This window comes from Contarinia nasturtii, unplaced genomic scaffold (genome assembly GCF_009176525.2).
Source record: "Contarinia nasturtii isolate CC-2019 unplaced genomic scaffold, AAFC_CNas_1.1 Cnas_scaffold_493, whole genome shotgun sequence".
Classification (NCBI taxonomy): domain Eukaryota; kingdom Metazoa; phylum Arthropoda; class Insecta; order Diptera; family Cecidomyiidae; genus Contarinia; species Contarinia nasturtii.
Window position 1 is genome coordinate 719643 of NW_022197846.1, and position 25232 is coordinate 744874.

General features: G+C 32.4%; 2 protein-coding genes across 3 annotated transcripts in view; one reads left to right on the plus strand and one right to left on the minus strand.

Annotated features, from left to right (window-relative positions):
• Window positions 1-25232, plus strand: part of LOC116339134 — a 26588-nt gene continuing 1356 nt past the window's right edge. The window contains exons 1-10 of the mRNA XM_031764820.1: window positions 1-129; window positions 864-961; window positions 18430-18626; window positions 18698-18954; window positions 19192-19347; window positions 22900-23041; window positions 23116-24271; window positions 24335-24646; window positions 24720-24969; window positions 25076-25219. Coding sequence (XP_031620680.1) covers window positions 18436-18626; window positions 18698-18954; window positions 19192-19347; window positions 22900-23041; window positions 23116-24271; window positions 24335-24646; window positions 24720-24969; window positions 25076-25219 — 2608 coding nt within the window. The 5' untranslated portion in view covers window positions 1-129; window positions 864-961; window positions 18430-18435. The remainder of the gene's footprint in view (window positions 130-863; window positions 962-18429; window positions 18627-18697; window positions 18955-19191; window positions 19348-22899; window positions 23042-23115; window positions 24272-24334; window positions 24647-24719; window positions 24970-25075; window positions 25220-25232) is intronic.
• LOC116339135 lies at window positions 4975-8038 on the minus strand. Of its 2 annotated transcripts, none has more exons than XR_004200962.1 (4): window positions 7918-8038; window positions 6413-7776; window positions 5217-6334; window positions 4975-5000 (listed from the first exon to the last, which is right to left on the minus strand). XR_004200962.1 is itself a non-coding variant. In XM_031764821.1 (4 exons), the coding sequence occupies exons 2-4, from the start codon at window positions 7748-7750 to the stop codon at window positions 5372-5374; spliced, it is 2241 nt and encodes a 746-aa protein (XP_031620681.1). In that variant the 5' UTR covers window positions 7751-7776; window positions 7918-8038; the 3' UTR covers window positions 5217-5371. The 2 variants fall into 2 exon arrangements, 1 of the variants encoding a protein (XP_031620681.1); XM_031764821.1 differs by lacking the exon at window positions 4975-5000 and having other exon boundaries at window positions 5217-5448; window positions 5509-6334.

Below are 25232 nucleotides of genomic sequence, written 5' to 3' on the forward strand. Positions count from 1 at the left end.
TCGTTGTCGTGTGTTCTCCCGATATCGGCCATTTTAACTCCAACTCCAAAGCAATTCTTAAATTAGTCGAGTATCAACAGGTGTGTGAATCGCGTGTATATACGTTTCTTTCTCCTCTTCCAATTCAATGTGAGTTTTACTCTATTGTGTTAAGCGAGTGACTGATCTAATGACTGAGTGATCATTGTGTATATTATTTTAACCTTAATTTTTTTTTATTGTCGTTGTTTATATTGTTTGCCCAATGGTGACAAAAATCCATTTCAGCGACTTGATAAATGATCACATTGTTCATCAAATTTATTGAAAGAAAAAAAAAACATGAAAAATATCATAGATAAGGAAGCCAAGGGAGGTGAATAAAATAACACCAATATTTGATTAGTATTCCATTTCATCTTCGCATACATATTTTTTTACCTAATCACAATCGAAACTTATTCACACTTACACGGGGGAAATGAGATCATTCAGTGAAACTCACTATGACGTTTTGTGGTTACAACACCTCTTTTTCACTATATTTACTGCTATTCTATGGCGCAATCAAATATATATCATACCATAATACTTTCGGGAAATATTCTGTTTGCTGGAAATAATTTAGTTACTCATTGAGGCGATCTTTTGATTTTAGCAATGATCGTGCAAAATACTAAGTTTCGAGGTCAAGAGCAAACATTTGTATGCAATTAAATGTGGTGTTATTTTATTCTTTTCTTCTTTACTAAAATATTGAGAGAGAGAGAGAAAAACTAAACAAACATAGAATTAGATAAATAACAAATAAATAACAAAAGAATATCAGATTCGTGTTAATGAAATAAAGGAACATTTTTTCTTCCTTTGATTTGCGGATTTAGTAACATTTGTTGTGACAACAGTGCTAAAAAGAGTATTGAAATCTACCGGATTTCTCCGTGTATGAACAAAAACGTTTGGATAAACAAATAACCATCATGTAAGTATAAATCACAGCTATATACAATCTCATCATATCTTCATTGATGTGTGTGTGTGTCATTGTTCAATTCAATTGATCTTTGTACGTGTCGTACCGAATGATGACTTCGATATGACCATTGCAAGGAAACGAATACACAAAATGTCTAACTGTAAATCCACCAAATGTTGTTTTAAATCACCATCGAACATTATTTTTTTTTCACCACGCGCCAAATGAGCTGCTATATTTTTTTATGGAATGTGTGTGACTCATAAGTCAAAACCAATTGAATATATGTATAAATCCATTGTAAAATGTATAGATATCTCCGTTTTCGAATGTTTCGCGTGTGACATGAGTACCGGAGCGCATTGTCAAACAATATGAGGACAGAACCAATAGTATATCTTCACTATGTATGTGCCTTCATACGACGATTACATTCCAACGTGTTTGTTATAAGACCGTTATCTATATTTCATGAAAAAGCAAAATGTGCCATAAATGAAAATAAATAGCAAAATGAAATTAAAAACCAAATGAGATAAACTGATATATCCACAGAGATAGGCACACAACGACACTATGTATTATGTGGCATCGTTGCCTTTGGGTTTCGGGCCAAATAATGGAAAATTCTCAAAATAAAAATATTTATTGAATAAAAGTGACTCAACATTGACTATTACCGTTCCAAACATCAACTTACCAAAATTCAACGATGTTATTTACGAATTTCAATAATAATTTTATGTTCAATACAAATATGAGTGACAACTTGAGCGAAATAGTATCGATTTATTGACACATAATAATTAATGTAGTGAATGACAGAAAAATATACTATGATTTATATAAAGTCTTATTAGTTGTTGTCACACAGCAGGACTCATGTGTATGTGTCATATTCTGACTAATTACATTGCTTTGAAAGTTCATATAAATTGCAACACATAACACATATACTTATGTACGTAGTCTAATGCTTCAAATATGATGAGAATAACAATCGATCGTATCATTATTATATTGATGGTAGTAAAAGGCAATTCTGGTAAAAAAATATATATAATTTTATATTTTGAAATCAAATCTATTTTAATACCAGAAAATATTATGTTCATGAATATCGCTGCATTAAAACGCTTAGCAATGCCATGAACGTTTTCATCCTACTATGGTTTTTTTTTTAAATTGATAGTGCCAAACTTAATCTTTTAAACCATGAGCCAACATCCGTTTCTATAATCAGTGGATATATCGTTGGAAAAATCATTTATAGTCAAATGTTTCTACGTTCCTTGATTTATACAGCATCAGAAAATTTCCGAAATGGAAAGAAACCAGAAAAAGAGTGACGACTTACCAATATCTATATATCCATGTGCAATTGTGCATGTATATTTTGCAAAATAAAACAGCGCCAAATTAATCCAATTGACTATATAATTTTCTCTAATATGTCGCAATTATAAGGCAAACATCATTAAAATATCTGTTTTTTTTTTTAAATGAATGACCAAGCACAAATACTTATTCAGTGAAAATTCCTTACTTGACTTCCGTTTTTGAGTGTTTCAGACATTCGTTCATACATAAAAAAATCAATCAATCGCCTATGAAATATGTAAAAAGTCGGGATGTTACATCTTAAGATCTATTGTATGATGATGGTATGTGTTATGATTTGCATTTCACAATGTGCACCAATGCAAACCAATCGGTGACGTTTTGTAACTAGTAATTTGATTGACAACGATTGTACGTTGCACAAAAAGACGCACAGTAATAATGTAAATGAAATAAGAACTGTATATGTAATGCCATCTAGTCTAAACAGACAAAGATCCATAAGACTATGCTCAGAGAAAATGGATTGAGAAGAAGACAACAGCACGTTTACATAGAAAAACGCTAATTATTGCAACCAACAAGTAGTAACTGCTTTGTGTATGACTCAGAGAAAAACTTTTAAGTTCAAAAGATCGAAACTGGACTGCACATATACACACACAGAGAGACACAGATAGAGGGAGAGAGAACACACGCTGCTTTTGTTGCTCATGTTTAATCTCTTCAAATCACAGAAAGTCTCGAACGTAGGTGTTTAATGTATGTTTCACTCTAGGTTTTCACTACAAAATAACCAATAACCTACTCCGTTTGCACTATGAGAAAGATGTTTATGTGTGAATATTTCATTGCAACAACAGCAGAAATGGTTGAAAGACATGAGTAGAAGAAGAAAGAAAAAATGCATTCGTTAGAGAAGCAACATTGACTAATGTGACTAATGTATGCTCAAAAATGTTGGAACATTTTTTTTTTCGAAGTTCAAAACCCAGAACCGACTTTTATTTCAGCTATCAGAATGCATTTATTTCGATTGTAGTCGTATTTTAAAGTATGTGTATACGTTGACTACTTTTACTGTTCGTCACACCTACTAATACGTTTAATCTTCTTCGTACGCTTTGATTGCGTCTTGTTACTGACACTTCTGTTTTTATTTTTCCGAAGCATTCTTCTATACATTAAAACTAAAAAAAAATTAACTTGTCTACGATCTTCGTAGTTTATCTTCATTTTGCCAATATTTCTTTGAATTGTGGTATTAAAAAAACGATTTTGTCATTAAATTTGACTTCAATAATGTTTCTGTCGTTCCATATTAGCAACACTATTAGTGTAGTTTTCTTTACAATTGCAAGCCAATAATCTATTTAAAACAATTAACAGATCAATAAAATATTGATACACCGCGAAAAAAAAGTTGTTGATTTATTTCCAGTCAGAAGTCAATTAATACATTTCATTTCGCTTCGAACAATACTAGTAAGTATACAGGTATACGTATTTGAGATTATATTTAAGATTGACATGAGCATTTTGATCTACTATCTACATTCAATTCCAATGTACGATAACCTCAGTTACTGATAAACAAACACACATTGGTATTTCCTAATGGCCCATAATGGGTCAACTGATTTACAAATTTAATCAAAATTATTCATGAAAATTTGCATTCCAAATAATTTTTGGTTAAAATTCCACATCACAAACTATGGAAAAAAAATATCAGTTAGTAACTGTGTGAACTGACAGTTACATATAAAATGATCAATTCGACAACAATAGCACATGCAGCTATCATGCTGCTTGTGCATAATGCTAAGTAATGATCTTTGTCAGAAGAATAGTTTTTTTATTCATCAAAATTTATGACAACCGCATCCATACTGTCATTGATCAAATCACATATTTATATTTATTCTTTGCTCTTTATCGTGTACAATAAAATATTTTTACGAACCGTCTGATTTACATGGAACACATCAAATTCATTATGATGCATTTAAAAGAAAATGACGATTTTCAATTCAATTGAAATGGAAAAAGGCCTTTTTGTCGATTTGATTTGATTTCTATCGGTAACATTTTATTATTAATTCAAGACTATTTTTATCAATTAGTATTTTGAAAAGGGAAAAATCAATGAAAACTACTCTACTAATAGCTATTAGCTACTTATTAGCAATGATTTTTAACTACAGTGCAAACACAAAAAGACTTCCTGATATTATTTCGCTTGGTTGTATGACTGAAAACTGTATGCATTAATAATTGAAAAGCTGCGGTTGTGTGTTGTGCTTCTTTTTGATGAGAATTAAAGTGATCTGATTTATGGAGTTGTAAAAGAATTTAATATTGGCATTTTATTTTTTTATTGAATTTCAGGTCATTTAAATTCTAAGCCATTCAAATGAGTATTCTTTTAAATATTTACTACTTTAATTACCACAAAATGTGAGGTAGAGACTGTGATCAACTTGATGTAGATAATTGAACATTTGTATTCAGAATGACATTAAATTAATGTATATTCTGATACATTGATTTAGAATACTGATTGATGGCATCGCAATGAGCACGAATTCATTTTTAGCGTATTTTTTCGATGACATCGGCACTTGTCGGTGTGTTTTGTTTTTTTTTTCAAACCGGTTGCCATACACTATTGACTTAGACGCCAATTGAATTCGCATACCGACTACCCAGCAAACAATTGATAGGGCAAATGCATCCATTATGAAGCACATATTGACGGTCGTTTTCGGGGTTAGATTCGTGTGTAGTTTCAGTCATTTCCATAGGTTTGGCATGGTGGAACATTCAGGTGTGAAAACATGGAAAAAGGGAAAGACAACCATTAATATCAGTTGAACTGGGTATAAAATACTTTTTTTAAATTAAAAACTTTACTCACCTACGCGCACTCCCCCTCCGTACAATGTTGTACTATTGTACAACTAGACCACAAGACTTTATATAGTCTGTTCATGTCTAGCTACGCTAACTATAATAGTTAAAATATTTTATTTTATGTAATTTTTTGAATGTATGATTAATTGATGATGTTTGTTAGTTGACATTGTTGTTTTGGTCCGGCGGTCTTAACAATGAAACTGGCAATGGTACATCAAAGATCCGGCAAAGTCCTATGTAATTTAAAGCAAATACATTAAATAATGAATATTCTGTTTCCAATTGATTCATACCTTTGAGCATAATGCATTTTGCTGCAACAATATCTCGGTGCCAAGTAACTGTTTGTGGAACAACATCATCATCATCAACATTTAATGGCCAATTTTTGTAGGTAACTTTAACCTTTGACATTAAACGCCCAGTCCGAAGTTTTTCGTTCACAGCCTCACGATTGCCATCGATAATTTGTCGCTTAATAATTGCACGTTTTCTTCTCAAAACACGTCTGTTGACCGTTGACACAATGATATCTGGCAGTCCAGCGACTGAATCTGGCAGGCCATCAATCTTTTTCGCTCTACAATCGTAGCACACTTTAAATCGATCATCTTTTGTGTGCCTTGGAAAACGTTCCTGACAATTCGCGCATGTTTGTGATGTTCCCCATTCATCTTGCATTTCAACTTCTGAATGTCCAAGTTTCTTAATGCTCACACGAAACTTACGCGATCCCGGACATCTTTTACGCTTTTTTATTCCAAACGGTCGATCGGGTTTCATCGCCCAAGCACCAAATTGAACCAACGAGGGTTTGTTGTTTGTCACACGCACGGCGATTTGATCATTTACTCTGGTCGAGCGAATGTGATGGTCTAAATCCAGTCGTGCATATTCACGCGTCGCATAAGCTGCCATTCCTTTTCGTAACATTTTAATGCGATATTCAATGTATGATTTCCATGTTGAATTACGTGGTGATGGTGGACGATATGGGTATGTTTTGAGATGTTCCTTCTCTTCGATATCAAACCATCCAGCCAACTTTTTCGCTTCTTTGTCTCGTTTTTTCTGCTTAGTTTCCCAATGAAAACGCTGGTTTGGTATTATAATGTTTTCCTTCAAAATGCAAAATGATACAAAAAACTATGAGTTTCTATTCAAAACCATTTCAAATTACATTTCAAAATATCTTACCTCAACAGCCGGCTCATCAGGTGTTTTTTGAATGTTGCGACGCACTACAGTTAACCACGATTTTTCATTCGGATCGATTCCAATGATGTATTTCTTGCCAATGAGTTTTTCCGGCCCCCGATTCGCTTGGGTTGTTTGCTGTGGTCGTTGTTGTCGCTGTGGTCGTTGTTGTCGCTGTGGTTTCTTGTACATTATGGATATTGAAACACTATCGGTCAAAATCTGATGATGGAATGATTTCGATTTGCCCAATTTATTTATTTCACCGACATCGAACAACATATTCCATAGACCTGATCGATCAGTTTGGGTGTAGTACTTTAAATTTCTCTTATTCATCCGGTTGGTCCGCGTATTGAGAAAAGAAGGCACCAAATCAAGCTCGTTTACAATTTTATAATACAAGTCCTTAATGTCCAATCGCACGTTTTTCAAATGGTAGTCGCATAATGGTATAAGAGCAAAACTGCTTATTTTTGGTGGTCGATTGATTGTTGGCTCTTGAAAGTTCGGATTGTTACGAAACATTTCATGAATGGTATGCCATTGTTCGGCATGACTGTGATACACTTCTATTTGCCGTTGCATTTGACCGAACAACCACAGTGATTCAAACCAACGATATTTTGCGAAAAATTTCATACTCACTGTTCCCGACCATCCAATTTCAGTCAAATCTCTCATTAAAATATTGAATTTTTCAACGCGTTGTGGATCCACATTATTACCATTATTACCATTTGTTAAATTCTTAAATCGATATGAAAACTCTTTGGCATTTCTGATGTCGATGTTATCAAATCTTGAGCCATTGTGGAATCGATTGCGATACCAACAACGCATTCGAAAAAAATTCTCAAGTCGTTTTTCACACCATGTGTTGGTATTGGTTTGAATGTTTGTGATATATTGTTTATAAAAATATCTCAAACCATTTCCCAACTTTTCATCATCTGGCCATCGGAACTGTTCTTCACTGTTTCTTTCTACCATGAAACGAAACTCGGGCAATATCCGATATTGACTTCTGATATTGTTAACGTGTTGGTTTAATACCGCTCTGAAACAATCGGCAATGAACAGGCTTGGATGTGGTTTCAAAAAAAATGCACGATCGTCATTATCAAGTGCTTCATTCAAAATAAAAAGAATAGAAAGTGATGCCAATGCTGCCACTTCTGTCATTTGAACACTGCGCTCGAATAGCATTTTGGTCACAACTTCTCCAACTCTTTCAATCCGTTCATGTTGTTGTCGCAGGATTGTTTGAAGTCCACATTTTATTACAACGTATTTGCTTTCTTCTGGTTGATTATCATCGAGCTCGTCGTCATCCATGTCTTTTTCTGTTCATTCTCAAAAAACTGATCAAATTATTCGAAAATAAAAAATAGACACAAATTTAGAAAGAAAATGCAACAAAAAAAGCATAGATTACGAATAAAATGAGATCACAATTTAAATGACAATCACTTATATCACAATTCAAATTAATCACTTCTTACCTCAACGATGTCACTCTGTATTCTGATTCAAATGATGAAATGTTTTCCAATATTCCGCAGATGAAAATTTTGTTGGAATATTCACCGTCAATTTTATGAATGCTTTCTTATTTTGAAATAACAACAGAGACAATCTCAAAACCAACAGTGAATTTATCCGTTTAACATCGAACAAACAAAATCATTGGAACAAATGTTAGCCAAAAATGACGACAAACAAAATGTTTCATACTCTAATATAAACACTCACACATAATTCTCAAGAATTCCTTTTACAAGCAAAGCACAATTTGTTACAAACAAAAAATGAGAACACACTCATATCACAATTCAAATGAATAACTTCTTATACTATAGAACGCTGTGTCCTGATTAAAACGATGAAAATGTTTTTTTTTATTTTGAAATGAAAATAAAGACTGTCACAAAACGGACTGTGAATCTTTCCATTTGACATCGAGTGACTTCTACAGTTACGTTCCAAACACACCAAACCGTTGCTAAAATGACGATAAACAAAAAATGAATCTCATGTACAAGAATTCCATTTATTAATCACTAAATTTTGTTTTTTTTTTTTTCAACACAATGGCAACTTAACCATAATTACTTACCTTATTCTTAACAATAACTTCAAAATATTTTGATGCGAAAAAATCCCTATTTAGTTCAAAGAAATTAATTGATACGATGCAATGTTTACGAAGCACATTTTGAATGTAATCAGAAAAATCGGCTTCGATATGATACACACCAATACACACAGCTACCAACTGTCAAATGTCGTACACATTCAAACATGTTTCGAATTCGAAATTCGAATTTGAATTATGAAATAAAAAAAATAAAAAAAATAAAAAAATGTTTCTGAAACTAAAATCAAATCAAACAAATCTAAAAAAAGGTACATTTATAAATGTATTTCACAGTCACTTGAAATTCCTACGCAATGTTTTTTTTTATTCATGCACAATCGAAACACACACAGAGAGAAGAGAGTAAGATTTGTATTTTCATCCTCTTTTTTTTCCGGTTTGTTTTTCAAATTTCATTTGCTTAAAATCAATCGTATGAATACGATATTATGAACTCAACGAGTTTATGTTATTTACATTTGTTTACATTGTATTGCCGCTACAGTTTCTTAGAATATAATAACAAAAAGAGAAACAATCGAAACACACAGAAGATGTTGTTGTGTATCGCAACACGAAAAAGCCGAAAAAGTGGTTCACATTATGCCTATATTCTACCTTCCATTTGACACGAAAATTGCCACAAAAATGGGTTAAAGCGTTACATTTTTTAACGTTAAAATGTCCTAAAAACGTTACATATTTGTTCGTTGGGTAGACAATACCTCGTATAATTTTACATTTATTTACATTGAGATGTCAAAGTGAGCACTATCGTAAGACTGAAACGGAATTAAACAAAGTCTTTATTCTATATATTAATTCTTCTTTATTTTTTTCTTATTCATATTAAAACAATAGAAAATTATATTAAATCGCACGATAGTTTTGACGTTGGTAAATTGGCTCTCACATAGTCTAAACCAGGCAGAGCAAATTTAAAAAAAAATGTTGATTGTAAAGAATGACAATTATATCATTACGAACCTCATATCGCATATAAAAATTGAATGATTGTATGTACAACAAAATTCAAAGATAAACACACAGACAATCTTTTTTCGTGAACTTTATATTCAGTCTGATTACCATATATATATACAAATGAAGTGAACATCGTTTTGGAAAGTGCATCTTCCAAAGGTACACCTTGTTCGTCGCACCATTTGGATTTGTAAATATTTCATGTTCATTTGCCTTTTAACCCTAAAAGAAATAATTACCAATCGCAAAATACATATTTCTTCATTGTTATATGTAAGCTGTAAATTAGTGACTTCACATAATTAAATCACAAATAAGTGCTTTATTTCCGAGAAACATGTTTTTTTTGGTAACATCACACGGTGAAAGAAAACAAATGCGCAAAAGCTGATGAATCATCAGACAAAATGAATATTAAACAAAGAAGTTTGTTGTTGTTTTTTAATTTTGAGGAAAATATAGGTTTGCTATCAAGTACCTGCCTGGACTGAATATTATTTACGTGAAACATGCGCAGAAAAAAACTGTATGATTTCCGTAGATTTTTTTATAAACAAATTAAAATCAATGGAATTTTCCAATCGAAATCAGAATTATTACTTATATCAAAATGAAAAAGAAACGTAGTTGATTTAACTTTTTGTATGGAACGAAAGCAACTGCTTACGCAGACAATATATTTAGCTGTCGATTTAGCTGTTATAGGTATATAAGCTTGTTATATACTGGTATTACTATAACAATCACTTCTATTGTTTCACTTCGCATCATCTGCTGACGGCATCCAGATGAGCTGAAATATCCAGATGACGGCAGCTAAATATATTGTCTGACTGTGTATAAACATCCCGTATCTATTTCAGAATAAAATTGTAACAAAATGTGCATATTTGCAAAAGTGGAAGCATACAATATTCAATGATAGATATAAAAGTAAAATTTTGCACTAAATATTGGGAGTGCCGATGCAAGCTCATCAATAGTACAATAAAATGGCTATTGATCAATAAAGAAGAAGAAAAAAAAAATCAACAATTTTTCATGTTCGTAGGTGCCTCTGATTGCGGACACAATTCTAACTGTATATATAAATTTTAAGTTGTATTGCAGCGGCATTTACAATATTATATTTTAAACAAAGGAGCAAATACCGCGAATCGATCGCGTACATATATATACACACACATACACTATGCAAAAATACATCGAACACTTGCAATGTATTTAAGTGTTTGCTGTACAACGCAATCTGTTGTTTATAACCGCAATAATTTAACACGATGAAAGAAAAAGAACATCTTTTGCCTCGATGAGTATTTATAAGAAGTGAAAAGAAAGCAGCAAACTCACACAAATCGAGAGAGAGCGCGTTGCCTATTATGCTCTTTTTTTCTCTTCAGTTTGGTTTTGTGTGTATGTGTATTTATTGGTTTCGTTCATCGCTTATGGCACGTAATGACTTCGAGACATACAACCAACACATGCAATTCGTGTATATCCATTGCACATGATTATTATGTTTTTGTTGTGCATCCCGTGTGCAAAACCACATTTATACTATATTTCTGCATTTTAAAAATGCATAAGCACGAAGGAAAAAGCGTCAATTGAAATCCATGGGTGCCAATTTACTTTTTTTTAACAACAACAAAAACACACAAAAAACATACGACAATTCTTAGCCAGTTACCATCTGTTTGGTGCGTGTAACAGCGTCGTTGCCGTGACGCGATGAAGTAAATGGAATAGATTTTTACTAGTATTTTCTGCAAAATTATACTCATTTCCTTTATTGGCCGACAGATTTGAACTTCAATACTATTTCACTATCTTTCACACGCAAACAGACGCAAATATAATTGAAATTGATGAAAAAGCTGTGAAATTTGTTTCCCGAAAATATATAACATTTAAACTCTTTTCATGTACAACAATCGTTTACAAATTCAATTCACATCCAGATATTCAATGTTTGTATAAGGTTCTTCATTTATAACGTACATGTATTGCTACCAATTTGTTGCTTTTGTAGTGAATATAAAGTTTGATTTATCCATTCTGAAGGAAATGTATGCTATTACAGAGTTATCTTCAATAATTGTGTTCCTTTAAAACATTTTTAAAACGAACAATTCGTTTCGCAATCTAAATCTAACTATCTATCATAAAAGATGAGTCATAATTTTGGATCGTTAAAAAAAAGTAATGAATAGTTTTGAAAATATCTCTATTGAATTAAATATTCATATCAATGTTACCATGTTCAGACGACGAAGATGAAGTCAAACTTTAAATTGTAAACATATTGCAAAAAATGAATTTAAAGACAAACAATTATATAATGACATTTTAAAATATTCCTCCCACTCTAAAGTGAGTATAGGTATAAAAATAACATCTTCAGTCATGTGATCTATCAACAAAAAGAACAATCTAAATACCTTTCAAACGTTCATAGTTCATGGAATATTGGAATGCAAATCATAAATATACTGTCAAAAATGAAATTCCTATTGGCTGATCAGTAAGATTCAACCAGTACCATTGTAATACCATCTACATCATAAAAATATTGATATATATTCCACGGAACTAAATGCCAGAAGTAAAAAAAATGTCAAAGAAGAATCGAATTCAATCAGCACATTTGCCGATAGTGACCAGTGACCACTAATGACGAACAGAAGAAAAAGACGCTATAAAGAAGCAAACGAAAGAAAAAAAAACTCTGTTTAAACGACGATCGGTGGAACTATGTCATATGTCATATGTAAAACCAAACTGCTCTTCATTTTTATCTTTGATGAGGCAAACCAAAAAGAGAGAAAAACAAAACCAGAGCCGACACTTCTTAAGCTCAGTTGATGCATGGAATTGTGGTCAAATTTCACTTTAAACACAGAGAACCAACAATATTCGAAGCACCCGCTGCACAACAGGAAATTCCGTATACGTTTCACCGCATTCGTTTTGAACTTTTTCTAATATATTCGTATCTTGTTCATGGGCCAAACATAAAAAAACACATATAATTTTTGAATTTGATATACGTAGCCAAACCCCAACATATGGTCATCGATGAATGTTATTGACATCCGTTTTGCAAAAATGCCGTTGTCTTAATTTTGATTGATTTACGAACCATCTCATCTCAATGACAGTTTAAAAAATCTGAAATGACGGTTTGGAGATCAACATTCTTAGAAAATGTGCAGCAAAAACCTCTCATATATAATGCATTCAAAAATTATGTTTGCCTTTTGGCTGTGTGTTAAAAATCATCGTTCTTGTTATGTTTCTTTGTGTATTTGTGTATGTCGATCAAAAGATTTGTAAATATCTTTTGAACGACGGCTGAAAAGAAACAAAAAATGCTTCAGAGGAGAAAAAAATCATAAACGAACGTGGTCGGTTATGCCATATGCATACGAAATGTAGGTGAACAGAAAAAATCATTCAACGTGTTGGTTCATTGGTTCGAGACTTATTCAAATCCGATTTGTGGATTGCGCATATGTGTGGCAGTGTATTTATTTACACTTTACAACAGAGCGAGAGAGAGAGAGAGAGAGAGAGAGAGGCGGGGAGGGAGAACGAAACATTCGTGTGATTTCGTTTGAATGTTAGTGACCAATTCCAGTTTGAGGCTCGTGAGTGTACCCACATAAAAAATAAAAGATATATAGCTTTCGCCTTATAGTTTTAAATGGTTTTCAACTGATCTGGCTTATGTATGAACCAATAAAAATATGTATAAAATCAATAATATGCCGTTGTTCCAAATGCAAAACTGATGAAATTCATTTCTGGGTAGATTTTCATGAGAATCCAAATAAATCATGTGAATGGAATTTACAATTCGATGTGCTAACTAAATAACAATATATAATATAAAAATTCATATTATAAATACGTTCTAACGTGATTATATTGTCGTTTGGTTCAGCCATCATTCAACGACAAATTCAAAACAATCACTTACCACATTTGAACACATTGTCTCTCTCTCTCTCTCTCTCTCTCTCTCTGTGTGTGTGTGTGTTTTTTCGGACACAAAGCAAACGCTCGATTCAAATACCATACATTCAATGTGTATATTTTAATGCGTTTATGTCTATATTTTTATTTGATTTTTATTATATTTGATATGAAAATGAAATTTTTCATGAATTACAACAACAACTATGAACATTTTTCTGTGAAATTAAATGCTTTGAAATAAAAATACGAAAAATTACACTATCTTCATTTTTTTAGATTGATAAATGAATTGTGGATTTTTTTTTATTTAATTACTCAAGAGAGAATTAAGTTTAGTCAGCGCAAAGTGACCGAGATGTATTTTATTTTATTTTTTGATAAAAATATGCAAAAGGTCACATGAAATCGCCCATTCAAACTCTTCCACGAGATGATGAAGTCAAATCACATTGATTTTAAATCAGAACAAAGTTATTCTGTTTTTGTTTTTGTTTTTTGCTCCTTCTTACTCATTTTTCATCGTTTTTATTTAATCATCATTAATTGATAATGATAATGGAATGTACGTTGTTTTTACAAAAATTGTAGCACTTAACTGAATCATCACAGGTCACCGAACACTTTACCTATACTCAACACCATAACATAATTATAAAAGAATATGATATGAAAATTTGAATCGTTAAATTATAAAATGACGCGGCCTTAGACATTCAGACAAATAAAACAAAAAGCAAACAAAACACTTGCAATACGTGTAGGTCGTAAAAAGCCTTCAAATTTTGAAAAACAAAACCATCCAGATATTTCGTTTGTTTTTAAGGCATATAAAAAGATTTGCGTAATTTTATAAATGCAAAAATTTACCACATTTCTATTGTATGTGTACATTTTTCCAATGAGTATTTAAAATGGCGTCGCAAATACGTATAACACCACCGTTATTTTAATATTACATATATTGAGGATTAGTGAGATAATTTAATAAATTACTAATTAGCATGGAATCCAAATCATGGCATTTGAAAACCAGCACAATCGTTGACGTACGTAAACAATGGCTTATTTTGGACCTTATCAATGCACATGGTAAACGAATGACACATGTTGCACGTAATAATTCGAATTTGATAACATTATGCACATGTATTCGAATTTGTTCTATTCATTCGTAAACGATATCATTCAACTTGAAACAAAAAAAATACTTTAAATTATTTACGTCGAAGACGGCACGTTCAAATGATTGATGTGATGATACCATTGATTCAAATGTTATTGAACGGAAAAGGTGAATAATATGTCATGCCTAATCTATATGATATCTTTTAATTCTTTTTTTAAGCTCGCTTCGTATCAGTCATTCTGTTCATGGTGTTAAAATTACACTTTGGCTATATTATTGGAATGTTGCTTTCCGGATATTGAATGCAATTAATGATGCGATCGCGAACAGTGTCATGCAATCAATTGTATAATAAACAAACAAAGATGATAATATTGTCCAGTGGTTGTATATCAATACAAAAGAAACTGCAAATCCGAATGCAACACAATTTTTTTTGTTTGATTTACTTTTAAAAAAAAATGGGAAAATTTTCACAGACATAAACAGACTTGTTTAACAGAGCCACCTTATAATAAATTACAGTAAACATATTTCAATTGGATTAAAACACAAATAAATTGAATTAATAAATAACTTACTTTATTTGACAATACATTTTTCTACTCTACCCAAACAAATGAAATGAATATTTGGAGTGCACATTTTTCACATTTACGGCACAGTACATTGACAAGATTGAAATTCATAAAACTCTTTTAATGCATTTGTTTAAGTTATCTTTCCCTTTTCCTAACTTAATGTTATTTTTACGGCAAATTCGCTGAAAATAGTGTTTTGTGTTTAATATTTTTTAGTGTTCTACACCACTACACCATTTGATTTTGGCCGAGTAAATGTGACAAAAAAATGTTCCACTCCAAGTGATTCAATTTTGTTTGGTATTCAAGGGTATTCTTTCATGACAACAAGACCTCAATAAACTATCCATTCTATTGAATTTAAATGCTTCATTTTGCAATTGAGAATATTTTGTTTTTCCCCTTTATTGCTTTCAGAAACTGAAAAAAAAAACTATTTTTTTTCATGCACAATAACTTTGTGCGTGTTTAATAAAGCAAAGCGTCAATTTCAAAACCATTCATTAAATTTACGTCATTGATTTTAATCGATGCAATTCTGAGATTTCAAACGGCTTCACTTATAAGAAGTACGTCACCTGATCAAAGGTGTAAGGTGGGGGAAAACCAAATATATAAAATGACTTTAATAAAGGCAGACATTGAACACAAACGACTCTGTTTTATGTGCTACACATGTATAGGTTATCTTGTGACGACGCACCCAATGGAACGACATTTATAACAAAAACATTTTCGGTTTTTTCCGCCAAGACAGACTATATGAGGTTCAATATTTCTTTTATTTAAACAAAAATGGCATGTACCAAAGTGCATTGCGATAAATGGAATACGTTTTGAATAATTAAATAAGTGAAAACCGCCAAATAATCTGTGGTCCTTCAATTTTGGATATTCCGTTCGTTTGAATTCAGACAAAGTGTAAATAGCGCACATTTAATTTATTCATTAAAGACAAAAAGTCATTGTATTGTCATAATATAATACACACAAGAAATAAACCTGACAAATCATCTTAGGATTCCTATTAAAATATTAATTTGTAAGGTTTTCTTATAATATGAGAACATTTTATCAGGAAACCCATGAATAATAAAACATGTTTTGTTTCAATACATTGAAGTTGGATTTGATGTTTGGGCGCGCCAATTTATTAGGATTCCCGTTAAAATATTGCGTTTTTAAAAGGAAACCTTAGAAATTCATTTTTTAATAGGAATCCTATAATAATTTGTTGGGTTTATCTCTTGTGTGTAGTAAGGAAAAAATACAATTAAAACACCAAACAAAATACAGACTTCTTCCTCATTGTTTTTTTATCCATAGAATGACAACAGTTGTTTATAATTGGAAACAAGAATATTACAGACCTTTTTTTTACATAAAAGATGTTTTTAGAAAACATCTATCTAAATATTTACTAAATAGATTTTTAGCATTTTAATCAAATATTTTGTTTTAAGGATTTTTTTTAAAATCCCGTTCCTTATCTGAGAAAACATCATAAATTATTTTACATTAATCGAAATAGCCACAAAAATAGATCTGATGCACTTATTTTTTACTGGAATAGAGAACATATATTGATTCATTTCATGACCCACTTGGAAACATTCCTCTAACGAAATCTTACCTCATTTATTATACAGGTTGTTTTTTCTTCATTCTTGGAATTTTGGTACCAGTTACAGAAATTCTGATTGCATTTCTGTTTTACACTGCATTTATTCGAAGCTAAAATGTTTATATGAAATTTGATTACATCAAACAATGTATAAAAAAAGCTAATGATCATTGTATATACTAGAAGAAGTATATAAATTTACATTGTATGTAAATCCAGTATTTCAATAAAACCCACTATAACTGAGCGGTTAGTGTCGTCACGCTGTGTGCATGTGACGTGTTTCGAAAAAAAAGTTCTTCTCGCTTTTTGTCTCACATCTTCCAGCCGGACGATTTGTAATTTATTATTTATTGTTATTTAATAATGGAAAAATAACAATTTGTTATATCTCATATGATCTCCATAATTTTTCGCTAGATTTTATGATATCAGCATACTTTTAAGTTATTCAAATTTAACATTATCCAAAGTAAGTCAGAATCAAATGTCCGGCTGGAATGCGTTACCGCATCATCAAAATTGTTTCTCTACTCATTTATTGTTTAAATAAGGTGTGTTTGAATGCGTGCGTGTGCGCTTGTCTTTGTGATCTCAACAAAAGATTTTACAACTGATGCATACTACTATTTCATCGATGTTGTCATCCCTATCAGAGCAGGTATCAGACCATTTCATTAAAATGGGTTTTTCAAGCATTAGCAGGCGTTAAATGTTCGAAAAATTTTTTTTATATATTTTTCAAAGTGTCTTTTCTTCTTAAATACAACAAACGCAACTAAATTACTCTATTTTTATTAATTTTTGACTATCTGCTTTCTATAATTCTTGTCATCGACAACAAGAAAATTCTCATTTGAATGCATTTGTTTTATGGTAATGTTACGTTCGTGTGTTGGCTGCGATGTAGTACAGCCACACAACAAATCAAAATATAACACCTTGTTACATGCCACAATAGCACTTTCGAAAATTTCAAGGCAAAACTGAGATACATGCACACGAATATCGATACGAACTCATATAGTGTTATAAAAAGACAGTACTTCGGTCGGGCCGTAGCGTACCCAAAATCTTTGGGACAACTCAGCCCTACATTTTTGAATAATAGAAAAAATTCATTTTGAATGCTGTTTTTTTTTTAGATAATAAATCTGAATTACATTAGACTAGCGGAATTTTTTGATTTTTATTTGAATTGGACATTTAGTTTCGTTTACACGGTATTCTTATTTGTATATTATCAATTCGGCGAAATGTTGAGAATGATGAAATTTGACCTGTTTTCAGCGCTTGTAATTCGGTGGAATTTTGCATTTTTCAGATTTTTCTATGATTTTTAGTTAACTTCACATTAAAAACGAGTCAAATGATTTAAATCAATGGAAGCTAATAATGCTAATTTGGAAATCACATGACTTTTTTTTCGTGCAAAATACAAGTCCCATTATTATTTCACTTTAAGAGACTTTGCAATTGATGCAAAAAATAAACAATTTCAAACAATAGAACAGGCATCATTCCATTATCAATTGTCATTACATTGTCAAATTGTAATTTTAACTTTTCTATTTTGAACAGATCATAATGTCAAGCCATTCATGGCTACTAATGGCAACGGTAGCGCTGTGCGCTACCTTTATCTGCAGTGTTAGAGCGGGTTTGACAGATGATCCAATATACAACAAAATTTTATCGACAACAGAAGAGAGCAAAAAGGTTGTTTCAAACAAAAAATGGGCGCCGGATCCAAAGATCCCATTAGCTAATGATCTAAGGTAAGTTACGTGCATGCTGTATTGATGGCAATTATTTAACACTTGAAAAAAATAAATAAATGGGTTTGCAGGTACAATAAAATGTTGCCGACGAAACATTTTGATGAATTTGAAAAGGAACCGATTGAAATGCTCAAGAGCTCAACTGATTCATCAGATTCGAAGGTGAAAAAGGTAGTTGATATTAAAGAAAATACAGTCGACAAGAATACAAAGCCCGCAAGTGATGATGAATATGATGACGAATACGAGTACAACTACGATGATAGCGATAGCGTGAATGATGATATTGTTTCTGTACCACCAAAGCCGGCATCGACCACAAAGTGTGAGTTTTTCTTTTAGTTATTTAACCGACAATTGGATTGCTTTGAAGTTTTTTTCTAACAAATCAAATATTAACCAAAACAAATCATTATGACATTTTGTAAACTTAACAATGTAAAGTAAACACAAAATCAAAGCAATTCATTCATTTATTACCTTTTAAGTTCAATAACATGGTAAATCTATATGTATTTGAGAAAAATATATTTATAAGTAATGTAAAATTTATATTGAATAGCATCCAGAGTCATTAAAGTAGTGACCAGTACGACAGCCAAGCCCGTCACTGAAAAAGCCAAGCCCGTCACCAGTGCGAACTCGAATTCAAAACTAAATTATATTAGTGATGCCGATAGTGATATTCAGGACGGCGATAGTGACAATGCAGATGACGGTATGGTTCTGCGCATACACTGTAAAATAGAAGGGATTAAATATTAATCATTTGGGATTTTTCATCAAAATAATCCAAAAGGATTAAATTTTAGCACTGTAGGATTAAATTTAAATACTTACTAATTGTAGCGAATTGTGGGACCACGTTGAAATCCCGCACAAAACCCAGGGCTTACGGCCGAGAGCTCCGCGCTTGATCCAGATGAGAACGCAATGTTCGTTGTGTTGTTTGTTGATTCTGAAAATGACAATGATTATATCAATTTCTAAATATGAACGTAAATTAAAAGTATGTGTAGCTTCAATTGATTAGATAAATTCAAAGCAGAATTATTGAAATGATTACATACTTGATTGGATGCTGCTCGTCTTGATTGTCGAGCTCGTGCTGGTGGTGCTGGCGGTGGATCTTCTCCTCCTGCATTTTCTTCTTCTTCTTCAACATGCCGTTGAAATGCTGGATGTAGCTCTATATTCATAACAGCACACCATCCTGTTTGTTTGTAAGGAATAAAAAAAAACGAATTCATTGTCTATTGTTCATTGACTTGTTCATATTAAACTGAGAGCATATCAATTTAACAAACACAAACCTTTGTAGAGAATGTTACGACCTGCATTTGCATCACGATTCCAGGTGATAGTACGCCCAATTCGAGTTTTCTCTTCATATTTACGAAATTTTGATGTCATACGTGGACCATCAGTACGGGGACGATGTTTTCGTTGCTGCGTCAATTTGCGATTGCTTTTTCGTGATTCAATCGGACCTTGGGCTTTTCCAAGCACATTTTCTCCACACAATGGTTCGCATCCATGGCATGTGAGATAGCGATATTTCTCCTTTACTTTGCCTCTTTTTGTCGGTTTTTCAAGTTCAAGGAAGCACAACGAACATAATTTGGTCGTCCGAAATGATGATGATTGGTTGCATATGCATCAAGTGCTCTATTCGTGTCAATGTACTGGAGAAATGCTTGCAAAGCGTATTCATACTGTGTGTATGCTGTGAACTTTTCTTCAAAATGACGCAAAATATGATCAGCATATGATTTATGGTCTTCGGCTCGTGGACCAGGCTGCTCATCAAATGACTTACGATGTAGACGCATCTTTTCATCGATTTCAATTGTCAACTTTTTGCGCCATTTGTTCCGTCGCGATGCATTTATCATATCTTGGTATTGGCCCGATGTCAATCGAATGATTGTTTCAGTGCGATTATTTCGATCGTTGAAATTGTTAATGCGCACACCACCAATGACCAAACGTAGTCCAGGATCGAGACCATACACTTGTTGGCTTTTCAGAAGCATCTCTTGTGTCTCTTTCATACGCTCTTCATCGTCTTTTTCAATGATGAATTTTGTTCGTTCCATCAAAAATGACATACCGACAACATCTGTTTGAATGGAGTTGTCGAATTTTATTGTTGCATGGCCATCATTTTTGTTTCTCGGTTCTCTTTCGATGCTATCGATGTCGAAATACAGACGCCATAATACATCCCATTCTTTACTTTTGATGTCTTTCTCCTGTTTTGGGCCGCCGTTTTTATTGCGAAATAATCGATGTGGACATTCTATCTGTCTCTAAAAAAATCGCATAAAAAATACAATCGTTTGATTCACAATAATAAATGAATGGTATGTATTTGAACCAATTGCTTTCCATAGCAAAAAAGTACCCTTTCCCATCGTCGAATCGGATTGGCTTTAATGTATTTTCCAGTTCCCACATCAAATTTAGGTCTGGCACACAGTTGGAGTTTCGCTTGAATAAGAAATCCATGGTGTCATCAATTTGTGCTTTGCTCGCGTTTTGATGTGTGAAAAACTTTCGGATGCGTGAGTGAGCGTGCATACAAATATTATTTTTGTAATTTGTATAAAACATTTGTACTGCGTATTCAACTACATTCCCGAATCCTTCAATTACTGGAGCTCGAACACCGTATTTTTGGCAATAGTACCAAATGCCGTAACACAACCTGTACCCGCTTTCTCTGGCGTCGTTAAATGCACGCTCAATGAACTGAACGCCGTAAAACCAATCTCGAAAAAAATTTTTGTCGACGAATTGAGTATAGAATGCTTCGATTTGCTCGTCTGTACTGCGCTTGAAATGATCACTGGTGAAATAATGCAAATTCAGTGCACCCAATATGTAGCACCGTGTCATTTCTAATACGTATACGTCAATCAACTGAGCAAATTTTCCAGTGTTAATGGGCAGATTCACTTTTAAACCTTTTCGAGCACTTTTTTTAATTGTTTGGTGTTCTTTAATTTTTATCTTCTTTCGTGGCTTAAACGCCGATTCGTGATTCCGTTTGCGACCGCTCATTTTTAGCAACTGTTAACGTATTGGAATCTCCACCGATATTTATACCTCGAAATATTGATGAATAATCAAAATATATTTTGATAAATATAAAAGTGCCGGTTTAAAAATATTCAGGCCACTGTTATATTTATCAAAAACTACAATGACTATGATAGACTATGCATGCCATCAAATAAATTTATTAATTATACTCAAAAATCGGTTGACTTAGCAATGTATTATTGTTGATGAATTTATAGGTTCCTGGTATTTTAAAAACAGGCCTCTAAAAATTTATCAAAATATACAATCACCGATTCATGTGATCGAACGGGTTCACAATAAACAAATATCAATGCGTTCATTTCACTCTTGCATAAATACAATTTCATAATTCTGCAGTCCGATTTCAAATGCTGACAAAATGTTCGCTAAATTACACTCCCAAAGGTGTGATACGGAATTTATGTTGATATTCGATGCAAAAGAATCTTATTGAAAATCATTCGTCAACAAAGCAAGAATTAATCTTTCGTCAACACGCATTTTACGATAGTGTTTCGGTTGTTCAAGATTCTGATGGATTTTGAAAATTTTGCAAAATGTTTGCCATGTTACCCTTTTGAAAAAAAATCACTGAGCACACAAAAGCGATTGTGACATGGAATGTTGATATTGATGCGAACCGACCCAAAATTCTATTGAAAGCCATTCGCTAATCAATTCTTTACTTTGTTTTCACTAGCTATAAAACATTTTATCAGAATAATAAAATTTAATAAATTGCACAGAAGCGATGGAAAAAAGGATTCTATTGAGAATTATATTCTAATAAACAAACTAATCGAAATTCCAACAGAAACAAAATTTAGTTTTTTCGACAATGGTGCACTTGATTTACACAATAAACATAAGACCGTGAAAGGTTATCTTTGCAATCGAATGACAATGGCAAGCATTTGAAGTTTCATGTAAATGTCAATACAATATGAAACAGTGTTCCAAAGGAAGATTCATTTTGAGATATTTTTTTACAAACAACAAAAAAGTGTTTATTGAACTCAAGTTAAAAAATATAAAATGATCCCATTGGATTACTTTTTAGTCCTTTTGGATTAATTGTAGCTGAAAATCCCAAAATACTAAATATTAATACCACCGATATAAGAGTGTAGCATTGAAAATGAGTTAAAATTCACTATTATTATTTCTTCATTTTGAACAGATGAAGATGATGATGATGACGATACGGATGAAGATGATGAAGATTTGGATGACCCAATCACAACTAGTGAGCCCATTGTTTGTCCAAGAGACTGCATATGCAATCGTAATATGAATGGGTTTATGGTAGCAACTTGCAATAGGTAAGAAAGAATATAAGTGAAATGATTTATTTTTGGTGTGGTCACTTTTATTTTTAAATATTTGAATATTTCAGACTCGATGCTGAAATTCAAAACTTTTCGACTGGTATCACCGATCTAGAAGTGGTCAATGTATCACCAAAATATCCAATTGTATTGGGCGCAAGTTTCTTCAAATTGGTTGGCTTGGAGCACGTTTCATCGATTAAAATTGTTAATTCATTCATTGAAAATATCCATCCGAAAGCGTTTGAGGGTCTCACCGAATTGTTTTCGGTGAACCTTACAAATTCCGGCATTACAATTCTGCATCCAGATACTTTTGCTGAAAATGCAAAATTACGTCTATTGTCTTTGGACGCGAACGATTTAAGTCAAATGCAACAGAATATCGTACCATTCAACAGCTATATGTTGAAAGCACCATATGTCGAAGAGCTATCGTTGTCAAGATGTAATCTCAAAAAATTGTTGCCAACAGCATTTAACCGATTGGAAAACATAATATTTATTAATTTAGCCAATAACGATTTGCAATCGCTTCCGCCAAATCTTTTGGATAAAGTAACAAACATTGAAGAATTGGACCTCTCATACAATAAAATTTCAACATTACCGAAAAACATTTTTACCAATACATCACTAGCCATTCTCAATTTGAAATACAATCAAATCGAATCGAAGTTAGATTTTGCCACTTCCGAAATACAAAAGCTCGATTTGAGTTACAACAATATTTCGAACATTGGCAATACAATGTTCAACAAGTTGACCGGATTGACAACATTGATTCTTAAAGGCAACGGTATCAAAAAAATTCATCAAACTGCTTTCTTCCCGCTCAAAAATTTGAGACAGATTGATTTATCGTTCAACGAATTGGAGCAAGTTTCGTCCACATTGTTTTTAGTCAACAAAGAATTGGATGTCATTCGATTGAATGACAACTATCGATTGAAAACATTACCGTTGGAAGGTTTCGCATGTGAATCCGGTAAATTTAATGTTTACCTGTTCGATTTGCAAAACTGTGATATCTCTGAATTGGGAGACGATACTTTCAAAAATATGCCCCGTATGACAACACTTAATTTGGCCTGGAACAATATCGAAACATTGACAAGGGAATTCTTCAAGAGCATGACCAAATTAATTGAATTGAATTTGAGCAATAACGTTATCAGCGAATTGGACAATTTAACATTTTTGTACAATCGTAACTTGAAAAAGGTAACGAAGAATTCTAAAATACCGTAAATGATTGAGTATGACTATGTTTTTATTTGTTTATAGTTGAATTTGGCTGGAAATCAATTACAAAAAATTTCACCACGCATGTTCTTGCCACTTAAAGAATTGACCGAACTTGATTTGAGTAGCTGTGATCTGGTTGAAATTTGGTCCGAACCGATGTCTGCCAATTTACCAATGTCAACAGTTTTAAAGAACTTGAAATTATTGAATGTGTCTAACAATAATATTGTTCATGCGCGTCACTCACACTTTTCGTCAATGGAAAAATTGGAAGTTCTCGATTTAAGCAACAATCATTTGCATTGTGATGATGGATTCAAGAACCTTATGCAATGGTTAAAAGATCGAAAGGTAAAACTCAAAAACTAAAATTATAACTTCATAATATGACTTCATAATTGAATTGTGTCACATCTATGCACAGATTAAAGCTGGAAATATTCATGCTGGATTCAATGCTGAATTAACCGAAGATGGCCACGTTGTCGATTCGGTTGCTTCATACTCATTGGGTTGGGACACGTTTGCGGGATATGTTTGTGCACAATCTCATCAATCAACTACCAACACTGAGAAAACGATCAAACGAGTTGAGGAGTACGCAGACGAAACACAAGATAACAGTCAAGACGATGAAGATGATGACGAAGATGATGAAGATAGCAATGACTCAAGTAAGATTACATTTTGTAATGGATTCAATTCAGAACCTCTGCCATGAACATCGTTTATTTTTTTAAATTAATAATTGAATTAAATCTTTTTTTTTTCTTAAATCAGCTCAAAGTAATAAGGAAAGTATTGCGGAAAATGCTGAGAGCGAAGATGAAGATGATGATGATTACGATGATGAAAATGAAATTGAAATTAACAGCGGAAATGAGTTAAGCGATAGAGAAAAAATCATTGCTGAAGAAATTGACCGTAGGTTTAAACA

Bases quoted from the DNA above. Each gene is read 5' to 3' on its own strand.
- LOC116339135 (XM_031764821.1), bottom strand. From the start codon at position 7,750: ATGGATGACGACGAGCTCGATGATAATCAACCAGAAGAAAGCAAATAC. The intron at 6,335-6,412 runs GTAAGATATTTT...TGCATTTTGAAG, and splicing joins CTGATGAGCCGGCTGTTGAG to GAAAACATTATAATACCAAA. The intron at 5,449-5,508 runs GTATGAATCAAT...TAAATTACATAG, and splicing joins AAAATGCATTATGCTCAAAG to GACTTTGCCGGATCTTTGAT.